This window comes from Lucilia sericata, unplaced genomic scaffold (assembly GCF_015586225.1).
Source record: "Lucilia sericata isolate MDLA Ls3-8-SP2 unplaced genomic scaffold, ASM1558622v1 Contig000064F_arrow, whole genome shotgun sequence".
NCBI lineage: Eukaryota > Metazoa > Arthropoda > Insecta > Diptera > Calliphoridae > Lucilia > Lucilia sericata.
The window spans coordinates 850,532-870,490 of record NW_023994099.1 but is presented as its reverse complement, the minus strand read 5'-3'; the positions used below and the strand labels follow the sequence as shown (position 1 = coordinate 870,490).

Here is a 19,959-nt window from a genome sequence, read left to right as displayed (position 1 = left end):
TCCGTTGTAGAATATCTGAGGGTATCATCACGTCTGACTATATGTGCTTTCCTAATTGTTTGATTTTGGCTGACGTAACAATAGCAAATATAACTGTTTATATATAATTTATTTACTTGTTTATAGTAATTCCCCTAATCTATTAGTTATTAATAATTCAGAGAATACTTCAAGCCTTTAACATCAATAACATGATAAACAAAACGTTTAAAATATGTATGTATGTTCATGTATGTATATAAAGGGACATTATATTGCATCATCAAAGTATAAAGAATAGAAAAATTCATTCACAAATAATGAGCCTAAATATCGTGACCCTATATTCAAAAAGTGCGAACTCAATTTTGGGCAAAGTGAGTTTTTGATGCAAAAGGATTCTTCAATGCATGATCCACTTCTGGTATAAATTTTAAACCAAAAAAGTAATTTTTACACTTTTAACAACAATTTTTGTTAATATGCTATCTCAAAGTTAAATTTTTATTGAAGAAAATAAGTGCTAACTTCCATACAAATTTTACAACATTTTTTAAAACTTCAAATTTATTTTGTATATTAACAAGATGAACATGCTGAACACAAAACAGGTGAAGATTAAAAAATTGAATGCATATAGTTTTTAAGATATGATCATTTATATATTTGTATATAAAACCAGTTTTAGACTTTAAATAAAGTTTTTCCGAAAAATGTAAAGTTATTTCTGAAATCGTTTATAACACTATAATATTCTATGGGTCTAATTTAGAATTTTGATTATAAAAAAGTCTTTAAATGTGCAAATTATGGAGTATTATTCAAAAAATATTGGTACTTTTTATATTCAAAAACTTTTCATAATTTAAAATATTTGTACTTAGAATAAGGAATAGTAAACAAGCAGATATGCCATGAGTTTTTCTACTTAAATGGTGTAAATGCATTTTATTGGACTTACTGGTTTGACTTATATCCCTTAAAAAAACATATCATAAAAGTATAAAATAATGCATATTATTAGAAGAAATTTTTGTTCTATTCTTTGAACAAAACATGCTAACTTAGAACAAATATTTGTTTTTTTGTCGACCAAAAAGTGCTATCTTAAATAAGTCGCTAAAATGTGCAAAATATTAAAAATTTTTCATAAGTAAGAATTAGTAAGAATGTTAAAAACGTATTATGGAAGAAATATTGTCTTAAAGTGCAATATTTCATGAATTAAATATTTTTTTTGCTTTCCTGAAAACTAGACTTTATTGATTTAGCACTTTTTGAATATAGGGTATCGATATATTATTTAATGATGTCATACATACATACATGCATGCATACATACATACATACATACATACATACATACATACATACATACATACATACATACATACATACATACATACATACATACATACATACATACATACATACATACATACATACATACATACATACATACATACATACATACATACATACATACATACATACATACATACATACATACATACATACATACATACATACATACATACCCCCATTGCAATTGGAGAGTTCAATTTCACAACTTTAAATTTAATACTTAATCCGATCAGACCAGCAGTTTATTACCGCTAGTTTTATTTTCAATATAATTTTGATTCTGCCCCACTGAGAATTGCCTTTGTTTATACACCCCTCAATTGAAATACAATTTTTATTTAAAGATTATTTGCAGAATTTAAAGTAATTTTCACTTTAAAAATTAACATTTTATTTAATAAAAAAAAACTAAATACATATTAAAAAAAATTAAATTTAGAGTAATTATTATTTTTAATTAAATTTTTTTAAGTATTCCGTGCATTCAACCATTGGATTTCTGAAAATAATAATGTGGAAATATTTAGCAATTTTATAAATTATAATATTTTTATAAAGAAATGTGGAGCAATTCTTTTAGATTTTATTTTTTTCTGCATCTGATTAAGAATGATGCTGAGTATATTTCAAATTATTAAGTGACGTGAGTTAGGACCGTGCAAAATTGCTTTAAATAGTAGTTATTTTTTTAATATATTTTATGATCTACTTACGTTTTGGATGAAATTTTAAATATATTTAGAGGCACTCGTTGGAGGTTTGAATTAAGGCAAAGTAGATCAACAGCTGATATAGTTTTCCATTTTGATAAATCCAAATCATTTTGATCGATTTCACTTTGATACCATTGGCTTAATTTTGAAAATTGTTCACCTAAAAAAAATTTACGATACATACAATATATATTTTTATTTTTTTTTTGTGTTTGTGTAACAATATTTAATTAAATTAAGCAAGTGTTGCCTTCATTCTTTAAAAAATGAGGGAGAATCAAAATATAAAATATAAAATATAAAATTATGTATGTATGTATGTATGTATGTATGTATGTATGTATGTATGTATGTATGTATGTATGTATGTATGTATGTATGTATGTATGTATGTATGTATGTAGTATGTATGTATGTAGTATGTATGTATGTATGTATGTATGTATGTATGTATGTATGTATGTATGTATGATGTATGTATGTATGTATGTAGTATGTATGTATGTATGTATGTATGTATGATGTATGTATGTATGTATGTATGTATGTATGTATGTATGTATGTATGTATGTATGTATGTAGTATGTATGTATGTCTGTCTGTCTGTCTCTGTATGTCTGTCTGTCTGTCTGTCTGTCTGTCTTCTGTCTGTCTGTCTGTCTGTCTGTCTGTCTGTCTGTCTGTCTGTCTGTCTGTCTGTCTGTCTGTCTGTCTGTCTGTCTGTCTGTCTGTCTGTCTGTCTGTCTGTCTGTCTGTCGTCTGTCTGTCTGTCTGTCTGTCTGTCTGTCTGTCTGTCTGTCTGTCTGTCTGTCTGTCTGTCTGTCTGTCTGTCTGTCTGTCTGTCTGTCTGTGTGTCTGTCTGTCTGTCTGTCTGTCCCCCTTTTCCCTCGCCTTCGTCCTTCCGTCTGTGCCCCTTTCCTCCCCTTGTCTTGCCCCCTGCGCCTGTCCGTGCTCGCCCTTTACATGGACACATTAAATCGACTCAGAAAGTGATTCTGAGCCGATTATTATACTTTAAGGTAGGGTGTTGCAAACATCAGCAAACGCCTAATACCTACACTACTATAGTGTTTAAGGGTTTAAAAAGCACAAAAAATATGTCTTGTTTATTGTACATGATAAACTAAGTTGGGAGGTATAATATTGATTTTGTCATTCCGTTTGAAACACGTCAAAATATTGGTGGTAGACATACAATGATGCAGTTTGTTTGTTATTAAAAATTGACAAATTAGGTCCTATTTGGTCCTAGTCCCTATATAAGATTCCCTTTATATAATTGTTTTAACGCTTAAAATTTTTAAAATCCAAGTAGAGGAATACAATTTCACGTAAACAAAAATTTTAATTCCACTATATGCTCCTCTAACAGAAAAAACTTAATTGTGCCTCCTGGAAGCTAATTTTTATTAAAACCCATCTGAATATTTTTAGATACGTATTTAATAAGTTATAAAAGTTTAAATTTTTCTTTGGTGATGAGGGTGCTTTCATTTAGAAATCATTTAGTAATTGCTTTATACATCTATGGAGCTAATTTTGATCAAGTCCATAACAAATTTATGTGAATTTTATGGGGCATATGGCGAATTATTTCGCAGAATGATTTATTGATACACAAAACATATATGTCAGATTTTATCCGGTTATATTTATATTTATGACATATATAGGATAAAGTTATTTAAGGAAGTGGACTTTATATGAGAGCTATGACTAATTATGGACTGATTTTATATTTTCAATTTTCGTTGGAGGATCTTATATGACCGATATGACTAATTATAGACCGATCAGGAAAAAATGGTAGAATCGTATATGTACGCACAAAACATATTTATGTCGAATATTATTCTAATAACTTTATTTCTTAATTAGTTATGTATGTTCATGTAGGTGATTTTTGGAAGTTGACCTTATATGGGAGCTAAGACCAATTATGGACCGATACGGACTATGGGAAATGTTCGATCGATTGTTTTGATTTTGAACCACTGATGGTGGTGGAAGGTATAACAAGTAAGAATGTATAGGCGGTTATGGCCAACCATTTGATACCCTACACCAGTGAATGTGTTAAAAATCTGTATTATTTTTTATACCCTGCGCCATTATAGCATTTTTGTTGATATTTGTAACACACAAATATTAGTCCTACCACCCACCTTAAAACTTAGTTTTATATAAATCTAAATGATACTGCCGACCTTCGTAATGATCGATCCTTATTTGCCCTTACCCCCAAATAACCCCTGATTTAGAAAATGTCTACCCGAAACTATAATGGTGTAGGGTATAACAATTTGTAAATTAGTCTTTGCAAACTTAAATTGACAATTCTAAACAATTCTAATTCTAAATTCGATAGAATTGCTGGACCCTCTTTTGGTTCAGAGATAAACTTATTAAAGCTATGCATGTTGTTAGATCTTGCAGAAAATGTTCAGTGTCAACTTACAAATTTTGTCTTGCAACGTTGTCAGAAATAACAATGATTGTGTTGCAAGACAAAATTTGTACACTGTTGTTAGACATTTCCTGAAAGAAAAATTGTAAGTTCACACGATTGTCAGACATTTTCTGCACATTTTACTGACAACGTTGTAAGATCTGACAACCGTGTATCACAGCTTTAAGACTAGTTCCAAGAATAACAATTTCATATAAAACTAGAATGAAATAATTTATTTCATTCTAGATAGATAACTTTTTGGGCCACTCTAATATGGAAATACATAAATATTAAATCTGTCACATAATGTGACTCACATTGAAAGACACAATTCAAGAGTTTGATAATGCAAAATATTTGAAAAGTGTCATTAAAAACTAGTCTTGTAACCGGTCCAGCATGGTATTCATTTATGGTGTATTAAATTATGCAAAATCAATGTGTATGCTCTTAGAATAAACTGTTCATTAAAATTTACAGTGTATTCCATTAAATTGTAATGAACATCAGGTGCATTAAATGAACTGACCATTGAACGAATATAAGATTATCAGTACTATTCATAATTCTTTTTATTATATATTATAATATGTACTTGATATTGTCCCAGTATTTGCATATCGAATGGCTTTTAGTTTATAAAATTTCCACCTAAGATTTTGTGCACTAAATTAACACGTTTTATGAAATTTCCATTTGTTTCTTTAATTATAATAAATTAGTTCTCAATGGGATCCATTTAAATTAAATGTGTTTGTTAAGGGCAGGTCTAATGTGCTAGTATGTATGTGTTCAGTTTATCCATAAATACATATGGGCATGTCAAGTGACCCAACTCAAAATTGGATTTTGATTAAATTTACACCAAGGTTAGTTCTAGGTTAGTAGGCCAAATACAAATTTTCAGCTCTATCGGTCAAGAACTGCCGGGATGCGAGTGGGATATCTATAAGAAAAAATATTTTTTAACTCAAGAATAACACAGTGATACACGGTTCTCATATACTAATTCCAGTATATGTGATGTTCCCAGAAATAGAGCCACCTCCTCCTTCAAAGTTTCTATTCACTTAAAATCTCTCCAATGAAGAGTTGAGTTGGAAAAACTAACTGAAATTTTGTATTGATCTGTTATGAATATAATACAATTATTTTTTCAATAATTTACGGGTCGCTATTCGTAATTTAAATGTAATTTTAAATTAAGCTATATAAAAAGGTGTGCCATAAAATAGAGCCAGTTTGCAAAAATATCAAAATTTAACAATTTGTAGACGATTTTCAAATTGAAACCGATACAAATAGTAAGTTTAATCCTAATATAATATAATTAAAAAACTTTAATTTTGAGTCCTAAAAGACGCAGAAACAAACATTGCAGGCGGAAATGAAGAAAATGATAAAAATACGACATGTTCAAGGTAAGGGGCTATAGGCAAATTGTTGAGATAATTCTTTGGTCCAAGAAAATAGTATACAATGTAGAAAAACATAAGTTTAAAATATTAAGAAAAAATAAGAAATAATACCTCATTTTGGAGCAAGAAATATGGAGTCATGTAAACAAATTGCGCTTTTGAGGACACAATAATGGGAATTTCCTTAAAAAGTGCTATTTCCCATTCAGCATAGCATTATTATTTATAATTATGGAATATTTACATTCCTATCTTCTTTCAATCCAAAATAGAGACCATGTTCCAAACGAGAAAAAATAACCCCATATCATTACGTATCCGCCTCCATGTTCAATGATATACATAGGGGACAAAACGATTCCTGCTCAAGGAGAGATTTCAAATGTTTTTGATACATTTTATTTTTTCTTTCAGGATCTTTAAAGGATCTTTTACCATATAATACTTTGCTACTAATTTTATTCTTTAAATTATGTATGTATATGGGAGATCTTACTATCAAGTTGGCAACATCTAAGTTATATTCCCTTTTAAGGGTTAGAATTATAACACCGTCCAACAGCATTTTTTAAAAATTGAGGTACATACAATTTTCAAAAGTTTTTATAAAATATTTTTAGTCACCCTATTATAACAATATGGGTATCAAACTAAAGAGGACAATTCCAATATTTATATCTTGCATTTTGTTTTATTTTTTAAGAATGAAAAGATATTAAAAATATCCTTTTAAAAGTTCATATTTTATTATCCTTGAAATTTTATAATAATTTTTTTCCAAGAAATATATTTATAAAAATGGTATTAGAATGGAGTACATCACTTTCAAATTTGTTGCTCATATCTGTATTTGGATAATTTTTATTAAATTATCCCAGATAATAAATTAATAAATTGTTCACATCAAAAAGCTTCAAAATGTTTTTTAGCTAATAAAACACCCTGTAGAAAAATAAATAGAACTGAAACTGAGAATAAGAAATATTACTCTCTCACATGTACAGGTTCTGTGTGAATTTAATACAATTGTATGAGTATTTTTATTTTTGTTTACATAAAATAACAAAAATATGAAAGTACAAAATGTATCCGAATACATCATACCCTACCACATTGCGAGTAAGTAGCAATAAGTTATTTAGTATTTTTTAATGTAGAAGTTATATTCAAGAGATTGATGTTTGCTTAATTAATGAATGTACTACTCATTATAACAATATATAGTCAAAATTTGTTGAGTCGAATTTTATAAATACCCTATTCTTGTATAGCATGTACCGCTTACAAAAAAGTTCAATAGGCTTATTTATGGGCGGATTACATCATTACATCGACGCGGGTGTTACAAACTTTAAGACGTAAACAAAATACCGTTCCCATTAGTGTGGTGTAGGGTGTATTTTGACTGCATTTGGGCTGCTTTGAAATTAACAATAATCGTTCATATCAAGCGTTAATTTTAGCATTAGCACAATTCCTTTGGCAAAATAGCCCCTGCTGCTGCAATAAACACTGCTAAAAGTTATGTTTTCCCATAAAATTATTGAAAACATTTTCAGAAAAAAAACAAATTTTTCAATCGTTTTTATTTTTTTAATATTATTTTCAAGTGTCAATATTGACTCAACCCAGCAACCACAAAGAGTTTATTTAAAATTAAAAATAATTTTTAATGAAGATCTTTCTTACATTGGTCAACTGATATTGAATAAAAATGGCTAATTCAAACCATTATTTCATAAAATATCGAAATATAATATCAAACAAAAATATAAAAACTTTTTAAACGAAAGAGTTTGTGTTTGTTGGGTTACATATTTTTCAACTAATACATTCTCACGACTTAGGTTTTTGACAGCAGACTTAGGTTTTGTCATACTCAGTTTCAGTTCTATGTATACCTTTTCTATGTTTCACACATTGAAAAGTTGATATTCATGTCAAACTAGATTCCATTTATAGCAATTCTGTGTACTACGATTTTTATAATCAGCTCTTATGTCCTTACAAAAGGACTTCAAAATTAAATTCAAACTAATATTTTAAATTTTTATATGTGTTGCATGATATGTACTAATATTGGTATCAAATGAAAGCTGGGAATCTGTACATTTTATCTGTATTATTTATTTGACTCACTTGGACAAAAAATAGAAAAAGAAATTAAATTTAAAAAAGGTCAGATTTTTTAAACAAAAATGTTTAACTTTTTTTTTGACAAATTTTTTAATCATGATGAATTGAAACACATAATATTATTTTGAAGCAGAGGTTCTCAGCTTCATTATATATTAATATCTCAATCTTTGAAATCGTATGTCCTTTAAACCTTTACTATCCAATAGTAAAGGTTAGTACTATTAGATTATAGGCCAAATCCAAATTTTCAGCTCTATCGGTCAAGAACTGATGAAGCAGTAACTTTAGCTTCTATTACTTTTGAAAAGAAGAACATTATATTGGGTTTCCAATGCTGGGCAATTTATAAAAATCAATGAATAAAGTAGTAGTGTGTTGTGCTATGTTTTGTAAAAATATTGCATGTTTTTCTATACTAAAACTTTCATTTATCAGTTTTTTGTAACAAGTTTAAAATTTGTTTATAAAAATGTTTATACAAAAATAAATTTGTATGAAAAAATGAAAAAAATCGAGAAACGTGCTATTAGAAAACTTAGTATAACTCATCCAGTTTTTCATAGATTTTTATGAAATGGTATGTTTTGGAAACCTCCCTTAATGTGATTCTTTACGATGATAATAAAAGATGAACTTCCTGTATCATGCCCAAAGTAGATCATGATGAAAATTTTAAATTGTGAAAAAAAGTCTGAGTTTTTTTACTTAAACGACCGTAACTCAGATATTTGACTATAAAATTTTATATTTCTTTTCTTGGACTAAAAAGCAACACTTGTATCCTTAAAAAAAAATTTCAGATTTAAAAATTGGTTGAAAACTTATGATTTTTCAAAAACTTCAAAAATGGCTCTTTTTCGCATATTTTGCTCTTAAAAAGTTAGTTAACGAAGTGATAGGAGAAAACTAAAATTATACTCGTACTCTACGGACTATAACGGAACGTAATTGGTATATGAGAACCCCTGCATTTTATTTTTCCTCACTTTTGTATCACAATGTTATTGTAGCGTTTCTTAAGTATGTACATTAGACCGACTTACTCTATATGGAAGGCAAAAACGTATTTTTGGTACCCCTCTCAAAATTTACCTTGCTATGTTTTATGATGTTTCCCAAAATATTTTAAGTCTAGCGATGACCGTTCGTGAGCTGGGCCAAATTTAAAAAATGTATTTTTGAATTATTTTTTTAAATTTTAGTTTTGTTTTGAAACAATATATCCAATATGGGGTATCGTTTGAAAGGGGTTTTAAACCGTCTGCTCATAATTATCATACTCCAAAAAATTTAAAATTTTTCATTAATATAAATAAAATAAACGCATAATTTTGCAAATTTTGCACACCACTAGACGTGGCTTTCAAATGATACCACATATTGTATATTTTTTTAAATAAAATACAATAAAATTTCAAAAACAACTAAAAGGGGACTTTTTTGTAACCGATCCAGCTCACGAACGGCCACGGAAAGACTAGAAATTTTTTGGGAACCATCATAAAACAAAACAAAGAGTTTTTGAAGCTGAGTAAAATATTGAATAGAACATGAAAAATCGTGTCCCCATAGGATATTTTCTTGAAAATTGTCCAGCTCACGAACGGACAACACTGAACCCAAAATATTTTCGGAAACATTATATTACATAACAGCGAATATTTTGAGGGATAACTCATGTACCATTTTTTGTGAGTCGGTCTAATGTACATATGTATTCCTAATAAGGTCTTCGGCAATAGTTATTATAATATTATTACAAATCAGATATCAAAAATATTTCAAAATAATCCTAGATTATATGTAGCTATGTTGCACTCTACAATGTTGCAACATATTGTTGGCAAATAAATGTTTATTTAATCGAAGTCATCTATAAATCATTGGCAAAACGCAAACATAATTTTATTCGCAAATACACAGGTACATATAAACATAAATAAACCAGTATTCTCTTTATCCGGAATTTGTTATTTTCCGTGTATATATTCCTGTACACATAAATTGAAGGTCTTGGTTATTAAACGAGTTTTCACAAATGATTTCTTTTTTAATTTTGTGCAAACATTAACTGATGAAAATAAAAAAAAACATTGAAACATTTTTTGTCTCAAATATCAATCGATTATGACATATATACATATGGATACAAGAAAATTAAAAAACTTTTTTTGAAAAGGTCCTCAGTTTCCTACCTGAGATTGAAAATCTTGATTTCAGTACAATATGTTCAAAAAAAATTCTGCAATCTTTTCGAAATGGATGTCAAAATTTCCGTAATTTAGAGCATACATCTGAGAAAATAATTAAAAACAAGTTAGAGTGCTATATTCGGCTATGCCGAATCTTAAATACCCTCCACCAGCAAGCTAAATTTTTTGTTTCCGTATTGAGGGTACTAACATTTATGCATATGTCAAACTAATTTTAATTGGTTCGAAAAAAATGTATATTAATAGGCCAGTTTGAAAACATTTTAATATAATGATTTATATGTACACATAACATACTCATTTTGAATTTTATCCGGATATAATAATTTAATTACGAATTATGAGGTATTAAGTGATTTTCAGAAGTATAGGTGGGCCTTATATGGGAGCTATGACCAATAATGGTCCGACCCGTAAAAAATTTGGTAGAAAGATTTTTATGTACACAAATCATATTTAACTCGAATTTTATCACAATAGCTTTATTCATCAATAAAATATGTGCGTTTACGTGATTTTCGGAAGTGGACCTTATATGGGAGCTATGACCAATTGTGGACCGACTGAGATCTACGTCGATAGTATGATTTCTGTTCATATTATATTTGCATGTACAAAATTTTGTGTTGCTACCGATATATTTGAGGGAGTTATTAACGATAAACTATTAACGATCAACTTTGTATGGGGGCTATGGGAAATATTGGCTCGATTGTAAAGATTTTGAACATAATTGATCACTGCCCTGAAAAAATAATGTGTGACAAAATTCATCGAAATATCTTTCTTAGAAAACTTCAAAAGAATTATGAAAAAAACGTAATTTTTTCGAGGAAGTCTGAAATTTTTATTCATAACTTTTTACGTTGTAAACCGATTTTGCTGATTTTCAATACCAAACTGCTTAAGATAATAATAAATATTTTGGGTGAATTTGGTTGATTTCCATTTCTTAGTTTTAACGTGAGCGTGTTTTACACAGACAGACAGACAGACGGATATGGCTTAATCGACTCCGCTATCTATAAGGATCCAGAATATAAACTGTATAGGGTCGGAAAACTATATTGCAGAAATTACAAACGGAATGACAAACTTATATATACCCTTCTCACGAAGTGTATAATTACCCACTTTTTAGATAGTTTAACAATATAGTACTGTTTCATAATGACAATCATTTATAATTTTCCATAAAGCGACAGCCAAATGTCCACAACTAAAAAAGCGGTAAGCTCAGACCTGCCAATCTTATATTTTTGTATCTTGTGTGTAAATTCCAATTAATCTGAATTTTCTGTTGAGGTACTTTCCCTGTAAGTATATACATATGTAGTAATTAATTGTTTCAAATATTACATAAAATGGGTTTTTAGAAATTATTTGGAATTTAAACTTCCACGCAAGTTCGTGCCCAAACTCAACTTTTGATCTACTGAACTTATAGGTTATATTGAGACTAAAAAGCTACACAACCACAATATTAAAAATTACGGCAAGGACTCAAAAATATAAAATTCGGAAATATATCATAAAACTACTATTCTTGGGCTGAATTTTCCATTTATTAAATACTTTATAACTTTATTTTTTAAGGTTTGTTCATTATACAATTATAACACTGTTTTAACATTTATTTAAGAACCCGTGTTTAAAGTTTCAACCATATAGTAGCATATAGGCGAAAGGGATTGTCAAAGACCTAAGTCCCCTGTCAAAGACCTAACTGGTGAGAGTGTGTTAGTAAAAGCACAAAAATAAACACAGTTGTTCAAAAGGTACTAAATAATAAATGTATTTTAGATACGTTATTTTTTGTGTGTTATTTCATCTACTTGTAAATGAAAATATTAGTTAATTAATTTTTTTTGAAAAGATATTTAATTTTAAAACATATTATAAACACGTCTTTTTGTTTTTTTCCGCAGAAATGGAAAGATACAAAATTTTACAACTTTTCTTTTTTCAGTTTTAATTAAATGAAATGTCAAAGAATAAAAAATATTTTTTTTCGTTTGTAAAATTTAAAATATTTTCGGGGTTTTAAATACATTAAAAGTGTGGCAAAAAATAATAAATATTAAGTTTAAGAGATAAGATGAACTGTTAAGTGCTAATATCCTCGCAATTTCGCGGAGAAAATTTGAAGTTTTGTGAGTGCGTTTAGTTCTCTCAAGTGTGTTTTATTCTCTCAGAACCAGGGCTGCCAGATAAATTTGTAGAAATATTATTATTTTATTATTATAATTTTTTCCCAAAAAATCGGCATTTATCGGCACTTACGTATTAAAAATCGGCAATAAATCGACAATTGAAAGAAACACTATTTTGTACCAAAGAAACATAACACAAATAAATTCAAAAATCACAATATTGTTTTTACATACATGCATAACTCAGGGAATTTTTATTCAGAATAGGTCTAATAAAAGAACTCTTTGTAAGGGTACACAGTTATAATAAATTCGTTAATTTGTTCGATTGGGTAAAAAATCGGCATTTTTTAAGCAAAAATCGGGAAATCGGCACTTTACTATTTTGAAGGTAAAATATCGGCAAATCTGACAGGCCTGCTCAGAACTCGTCTGTGTGAAGAGAATAACAAATTTTATCAGTTTCGCCTATATACCTACTATATGGTTTCAACTTTGAAAGCTTAGCAGACCGGTAGTGTTGCCAACTATTTTTTTAAAATATATTTTCTGGATTGCTTGGGGTGTTATTAAGAAAGAAAATTCACTTTTTATAATTATTAACTTTTTTTCTAATTTTTGCCAAAAAAAAAAATTGATTTGAAATCATAGTGCGCTGGTAGGAAACTGAGGACCCTTTGAAAAAAATAGATTTTTGTGCATTTAATAAATCCGTTCTGTATTGATCACTTTTTATGTATGGACTTGAATTTTCACATTTAAACAAATTTTTTATAATTTTTTGTTTATTTAATTAATTTTTTATGTTTTAATTTCGTTAGACATTGTTTTAAAATGTTTACAAATATTGTAATTGAACAGAATTTGAACAGGGGTTTCATGAAACAAGTCGAATAAACTTGTCCACTTGCACAAAGGGAAACTTAAGTTGAAATGAAAACTCTTATTATTTCCCAGAATAATCTTTACTTACGTTAAGTAGGTAAGAAATCTTGCAATAAAGTGTAAGTACTTACTTTTTGTGTAAATATCTACTTATTTCTGTTCGACGATAACCAAAAAATAACTGGTTACAAATGTGCTTACTTGACTTTCCTGAATTTAAAACCGCTTTTACAGTTATTTTCTGTGTTTATTAGTCTATTCTCTTTAGTGTTTTTCACGGGAATTCCGCAGAATTTTCAATCCCGAATTCCCGGGAAATTGAGCGGAAATTCCCAGGAATTATTTTGCTTAGTTTTATGTGATATTTTTGAAATATTATTATTTTATTAAAAAGTTCAAAAATTAGGAAGCAAATTACTAATACATTATTTTTATGCAATTTATTGACGAAAAACTGATTTTCTGAAATTTGCCGTTTTTTTGCTAGATAGTAGTATATTTGATATAATTATGAGCTAAAAAGTCCATATCGGTAGTTTCGGTTATTTGGGTGTAGTTGAAATAATGGATTCATATTAACCACTGGGTTAACGAGGAATATTTACAAAATTTCATCAAATTGTCTTCAAATTTGATGTAGTTTGATTGCGAGGTTTATATAGACGAACAGGCAGGCAGAGCCTATTGGTATACTTTACGGTGGGTGCAGGGACAATATTTCCATTAATTACAAATATCGGCAAAAATTAATTATATAATCCTCACTATAGTGTAGGGAATAAAAATCATTCCAATAGAAATGTTTCAGACTTTTACATAACATACATACATTAGAAATCGTGCCCTTTAACCTTTGTTATTGCCTTTTCATTTGTATCTAGCTATGAATATCTCAAAAATAATACGAAATCGTATTTAAATGGCTGATATATTCTTAAAATTTCTTCTGGGCGGGAATTCCCGGGATCCCGGGAAATTTCTAAATGAATCCCGTTTTCCCGGGAAATGAAAAACTCTAATTCTATTACTCAGTGATCCATAAACAAGTTATTTTATTGTGCTATTTGGAATAGTTTTTACATATTTTTTTTTTCAAGAATCGACCACTCATTACCATGTAAAGTATAAAGTAACATTACTCATTACCAAAATTTTAAAATATTTTACCGGGTTGAACCTCATAAAACTCAAATTCTAGCATTTGAGTTAGATTTTTGCAGGAGTTTCAAATTTTAACAGGAAATATAGTAACTCAAAAGAAAAATTCCGTTTGGGCTATGCTATGTGCAATCCGAAACTATAATGTATATACATATATTTGAATTGAAAATATACTTACCTATAATGCATTGAAACGTAGGTCCCACTGTCGCATTCTTCGCTGACATTTCAGAAATACCTCCAACAATTAAGTCAATATCACGCCAGCTGGAATAGGCGTTTTTTAATTTATTTAAATCCTGAAAAATAAAATACATGTTACTGCGGTTTTTGTTAATTTAAGTGCCTCAAATATATATTATGTACTTCGAAAATGGATATAACGGATTAACATTATTAAATCCACATATATGAACATCTATACAGAGAAAAATAATACATAACTGGAATGAATTTTATAATAAATAGTATGAATGAACATGATATTTTTCCCAAACTATTTTCTTTCAGAATATTCATAGCTTGTTTGTTATTTTTTATATTATATAAAAATGCATTATCTATTAATCTGTTTCTATATTTTTAGAAAATATTCATATGTACATATATTAGCGAATTTTTTAGGATAAATAAATAAATAACAAGATTGCTACATTCGGCTGTGCCGAATCCTATATACCCTTTACCATAGTGTTAAATTTAAGATTTTTTTCTTTAATTTTTCCAAAAAAATTGCATTTCGTTCATAAATGCTTTCCCATTTCCTAATTTTTTAACGAAATTTTCAGAGGTTGTCTCAGATGTTTGCTCATATCTCCGTTATTTATGAACCGATTATACTTATTTAAATAAATATGGAACTTCTCGAAAGCATGTCAGATAGAATTATTGAATACTGAGATCCCAAAGATATCTGAGGACTTCAGAAAATTGATTTCAACACACAGACAGACAGACGGACATGGCAATCTATAGGGATTCAGAACATATAATATGTATACATATATGTATGTAGGGTCGGAAAACTATATTGTAGAAATTACAAACGGAATGATAAACTTATATGTATGTATATACCCTTCTCACGAAGGTGAAACGTATAAAAACAGAAAATATGGGGAATCATTGTCAGAAAAACAAACGAATCTTTTATATTATCTTTCAAAATATTTATGTACATATTTACTTACCCCAGGGTTTATAAATTTTTGTAAATCATTCCAATCGTTTATCTTTACATTATTGCATATTTCTGAATATTTAAAATATGGCTGCAATCCATGATCCCGGCCACGCTGTATATCAAACGCTAATATATCGGAATGTGTGGGTCGTTTATTATTAGCCAAATCAGAAGTCAACTTTTTATATGTATTTGGAAAAGAATTAAAATAATTTTTTATCGATGTACATTTTTGTAGAATATTAACTTACACTTTCAACATAACTGGCATCCATTTTCATAGCCTGCTGCATTAATAGTGAATATAAAATTTGATCCAGTTTATCGGATGTGTACTCAATGCTAGGGGAGTAAATTTCATCTTTCAGAGAAAATATATTGGTTTCAATGTTGTTACCACTACAAATATAAAATATTGATACAAAATATTAACGGAAATCCCTTGTGGTTTTACTAAGTTTTCATAACTAACCCCTCATCCTTATAGGATTCAGATCTTGTATCGATTTCATAATTACGAAGTTCATTCGGCATCATCGAAAGGTAGAATCTCGATGCGGCCACTGCATACTCATTAGATATTTGATGAACTAATTCATTATTTACATTACGAAATTTGTTTGCTTCATTTTTAATCCTGTTTATTTCGTTGGCCATCGATGTGCCCAAAATAACTGGCAACCATTCATTAAGAACTATTCGCTGATAAATATCAATATTAATGGATTTAGCCTTTTTAAATAATTGATCATCTCGCCAATCTGGGTGTTGAAGACTCAAATCCTTGGCAATACGATTATGATTACGCATCATTAGTGTATGTATTATAATGGCGAAAGGATTACTATTAACGCGAGAATCTCCAGACATAAAGCAAGTCGAATTTTCTCGATCATCCGGACTCAATGCACAAAACCAATTAGTGTCTTCTGCAGCCATTGGCAATAATGCATCTTCTGATTTCCCAAAACTAGTGGATTTAAGAAGTCCTTGTTGATGTAAACGCATGCGTTTTTGAGACTTTTCGTTAAAACCATATAATTGTGATAAATCAAGTTTAGCTGTACCTTGATTCAACTAATTTTTAATAGAAACATTTGAAAAATTGTATTGTCTTTATGACTTCTGATAGTAAAACTAAAACTCACCTGTTCTGGAGCTGCAAAAGTACATTTGTTCCCTATTGCCAAAGCGCTACGTACGTAATTCAAGCAGGTATCGGGGCCATAACGATTTATATTATCTTTACTTATCAGAGGCTCACAAGCCGGGTGGTGATAACGTGGTGAAAGTTTATAATTTTGCATATTACAACATTCAATTGGAGACCCATTACCTGAAGATCATATAGAACATTAATTGTGATAATACACACATCAAAACTAAGTAAGAAATTGCATAAGATGCTGTTACATAAACTTAATTAAAATTTTCTTATTTCCAATATCATTAAAATCTAATTCTCAGATTTTCAATTTATTTAATAAAAATGCCAGTATAAACAGAATGAATATAAATTGCAACTTACTCATTGTTGTGACCACAGGTTTATTCAAATCATTAGCTACAAATTGTGACCATTGCACCACAGCCAAATTTCTTTGAAAGTCATCTACAAATTCTCTTTTATCTTTTGTTGGATTTCCACCAAGTGCATGGCTAATTGCAAGCGGTTGAACCATAGTATCCGAGAACATCTTTAAGAATGTAATGAGTACTTAATTAAATTATTTAATTTAAAAAATATAAATAAATACATATGTGTGTATATATGTACCTATCGATCGCTTAATGCAAGACTGGCATAACTCAAAGAAAAACATCTTTGAATGTTTAAAGATATTTTACTTATGCGAAATTCATGAATTGCGATGTTTACAACAACACTCACAAAGAAAAACAATGAAAAAGATCGGCACATATTTTTTACTACTCAGTTCAAAAAATACGGATTTGGAGTCAAGCCAGTCTGGTAGTGATTGAGCGATATGTACATACGTATGTATGTTATTGTACCTTATAGAAACCGTCTTTATAATGACGTGGCAACAGGCGCCTTAACGGATAGTCTCCATTATTTCGATTATTTACTATACTTTGACATTTGTGGGCGAGTTCACTATCTCTCGGGAGATCAATATTACTCAGTATAGTTTCGCAATGTTCCCCGGAAATACTTTGAGGAGCGCATTTAGTATTATAAATATATAAACAGGATTTTAAAATTTCATCTGCTACCTGACTATCTTGTTGAGCGTCAACACTTGGCAGCGTTTCTAAAAGCTGAATATGAGATATTGTTCCATTTTTAACAATAACATTTGAGGCAACAAGATTTGCTTCCAAACTAAAAATGAAATGAAGTTGTAAACGAGAAATAATTCAAAATTCTTCAAATCAAACCTTTTTTCCTGCTCATTGGATTCTCGGCCTCGTTTTACAAATTCCAACCATTCAAGTGGAGTTATTGAATTAAGTGTATCCACCTCAAATTTACTTATGACTATAGGATCTGAAAGAAAAATATACGACGAAAACAAATTAATAATAAATTATCACATCATGATTACAACTTGTAATTTACAATGAATTTAAATAAAATGAAACGGAATAATAGTGAAGATATCTTCCAAATATGTCCCATTGGGTTTTACTTTAGACAAAATTTTCCAAAAAAATTGGCCAAGAACTCTCAAAGTTACAGTGGGTCAAACATGTATTTCTTCTCATCTGTATTAGCAAAATTTCGGAAAAAAATATTAGTTGAAAGGTTGTTTTTTTTGCAAAAACTAAAAATTGTATCATAATTAATATATCATACCGTCGATATTGTAATATGTTAATCTCAACATTAAATTCACTTTTTTCATGTGATTTCTCAAAAAACTATAAAAAAAGGATGCAATTTCGAAACGCCTGGTTCGATAGGTACAAAATTTGATATAGGAGTTGTTAAGGAATACACCACTTAAAATTTTTAAAATACAACTGTTGCATTTTCTGAAAGCTTCAAAAATAAGCAATTTTGAATTAAAAAAATATATGTATATATGTACGCAAACGTGACAAGTCCTCTTTTATTGTTGTTCATATTATTAAAATCTGTAATCGTAGTTTTTTTTCTTAAATTTCTCCTTTTCCCCATACAAGTGGACCCCCGAAAAACAGCTTTAATGGCGATGAAATTCGACATAAATAGGTTTCATATGATACAAAATCTCCCTACCAAATTTTATGAGGATCGGTCCATAATTGACCCTTCCCCCATATAATGCCCCCTTCAGAAAATACTAGTACAGTGATAAAAATTGACACACATAAGATTCATATGATCCAAAATCTCCCTACCTAATTTTATGTTGATCGGTCCATAATTGATCCCTACCCCCATATAAGGTCTCCTTCAGAATATGACTTTAACGCCCATCACTGGCTTAAAAATACGAGTATATCAATGAAGCCAAAATCTATCTATCAAACTTTATGTGGATCGGTCCATAATTGATCCTACTCCCCATATAAGGTGCCCTTCAAAAAATTACTTTAACGATCATTACTGGCTTAAAAATACAGAATACAGAAAAGCGATGAAATTCGACACACATATTTTTTATACGAGTTAAAACCTCTCTACCAAAAGTATGGAGAATCGGTCCATAAGAAAATTACTTTAACGATCTTTGCTGACTTAAAAATACGTGAACAGTTATGAAATTTTATATAAGAAACATTTATAGGAACGTAAATCTTCCTACCGAATTTGATGCGGACAGTGTATTTCGATGTAGAGAAGTGATATTCGATGTAGAGATTTTTTCTATGAACCAAAATTGGTGTAAAAAAAATTATGAAAAGCGGTCAATTATTAACCCTATTTCTCATATAAGGTCCTCTTCAGTTAATTTAATGAGTAATATCACCCTGATGTTTATAGGGGAGCATTTCTTTTAAGGCATACGGTTTGATGGTGAGATTCGGCACAGCCGAATATAACACTCTCACTTGTTTTAATATCAGTTGTGAAACAATTTAAAAATAATGCTGAACTTAGCACATTTTCTTATAATTTTTTCAATACGTACAGGTTCTATTTTGAAGATAATTTTACAGAAATGTTTTGCCGTATATAATTTAGTAAGAGTAGGTTCACGATTTCTCAAGTGGCTCCTCAGAAAACAGATAATACAGAAAAAAATATGTCGAATAGGTAGTATTCATTGTCAAATTTGGAGCAAGTTATTTTTTTTTTTTTTTTTTTGTATACAAAAGAAATGCGGACATCGAGCTTTATTTGTTC

General features: G+C 29.1%; 1 protein-coding gene across 2 annotated transcripts in view; it reads right to left on the bottom strand.

Moving 5' to 3' along the window:
* Positions 1–1,708: 1,708 nt before the first annotated feature.
* Positions 1,709–19,959, bottom strand: part of LOC119616283 (chorion peroxidase) — a 31,197-nt gene continuing 12,946 nt past the window's right edge. Inside the window, exons 2-11 of one of the 2 annotated variants that reach the window (XM_037972627.1) lie at positions 18,066–18,174; positions 17,679–18,009; positions 17,191–17,359; positions 16,811–16,998; positions 16,135–16,739; positions 15,914–16,061; positions 15,670–15,840; positions 14,658–14,778; positions 2,058–2,217; positions 1,709–1,843 (exon numbers count right to left, since the gene is read on the bottom strand). In XM_037972627.1, the coding sequence (XP_037828555.1) occupies positions 1,798–1,843; positions 2,058–2,217; positions 14,658–14,778; positions 15,670–15,840; positions 15,914–16,061; positions 16,135–16,739; positions 16,811–16,998; positions 17,191–17,359; positions 17,679–18,009; positions 18,066–18,174 (2,048 nt within the window). In that variant the 3' untranslated portion in view covers positions 1,709–1,797. The remainder of the gene's footprint in view (positions 1,844–2,057; positions 2,218–14,657; positions 14,779–15,669; positions 15,841–15,913; positions 16,062–16,134; positions 16,740–16,810; positions 16,999–17,190; positions 17,360–17,678; positions 18,010–18,065; positions 18,175–19,959) is intronic. The other variant, XM_037972628.1, reaches the window with a different exon arrangement.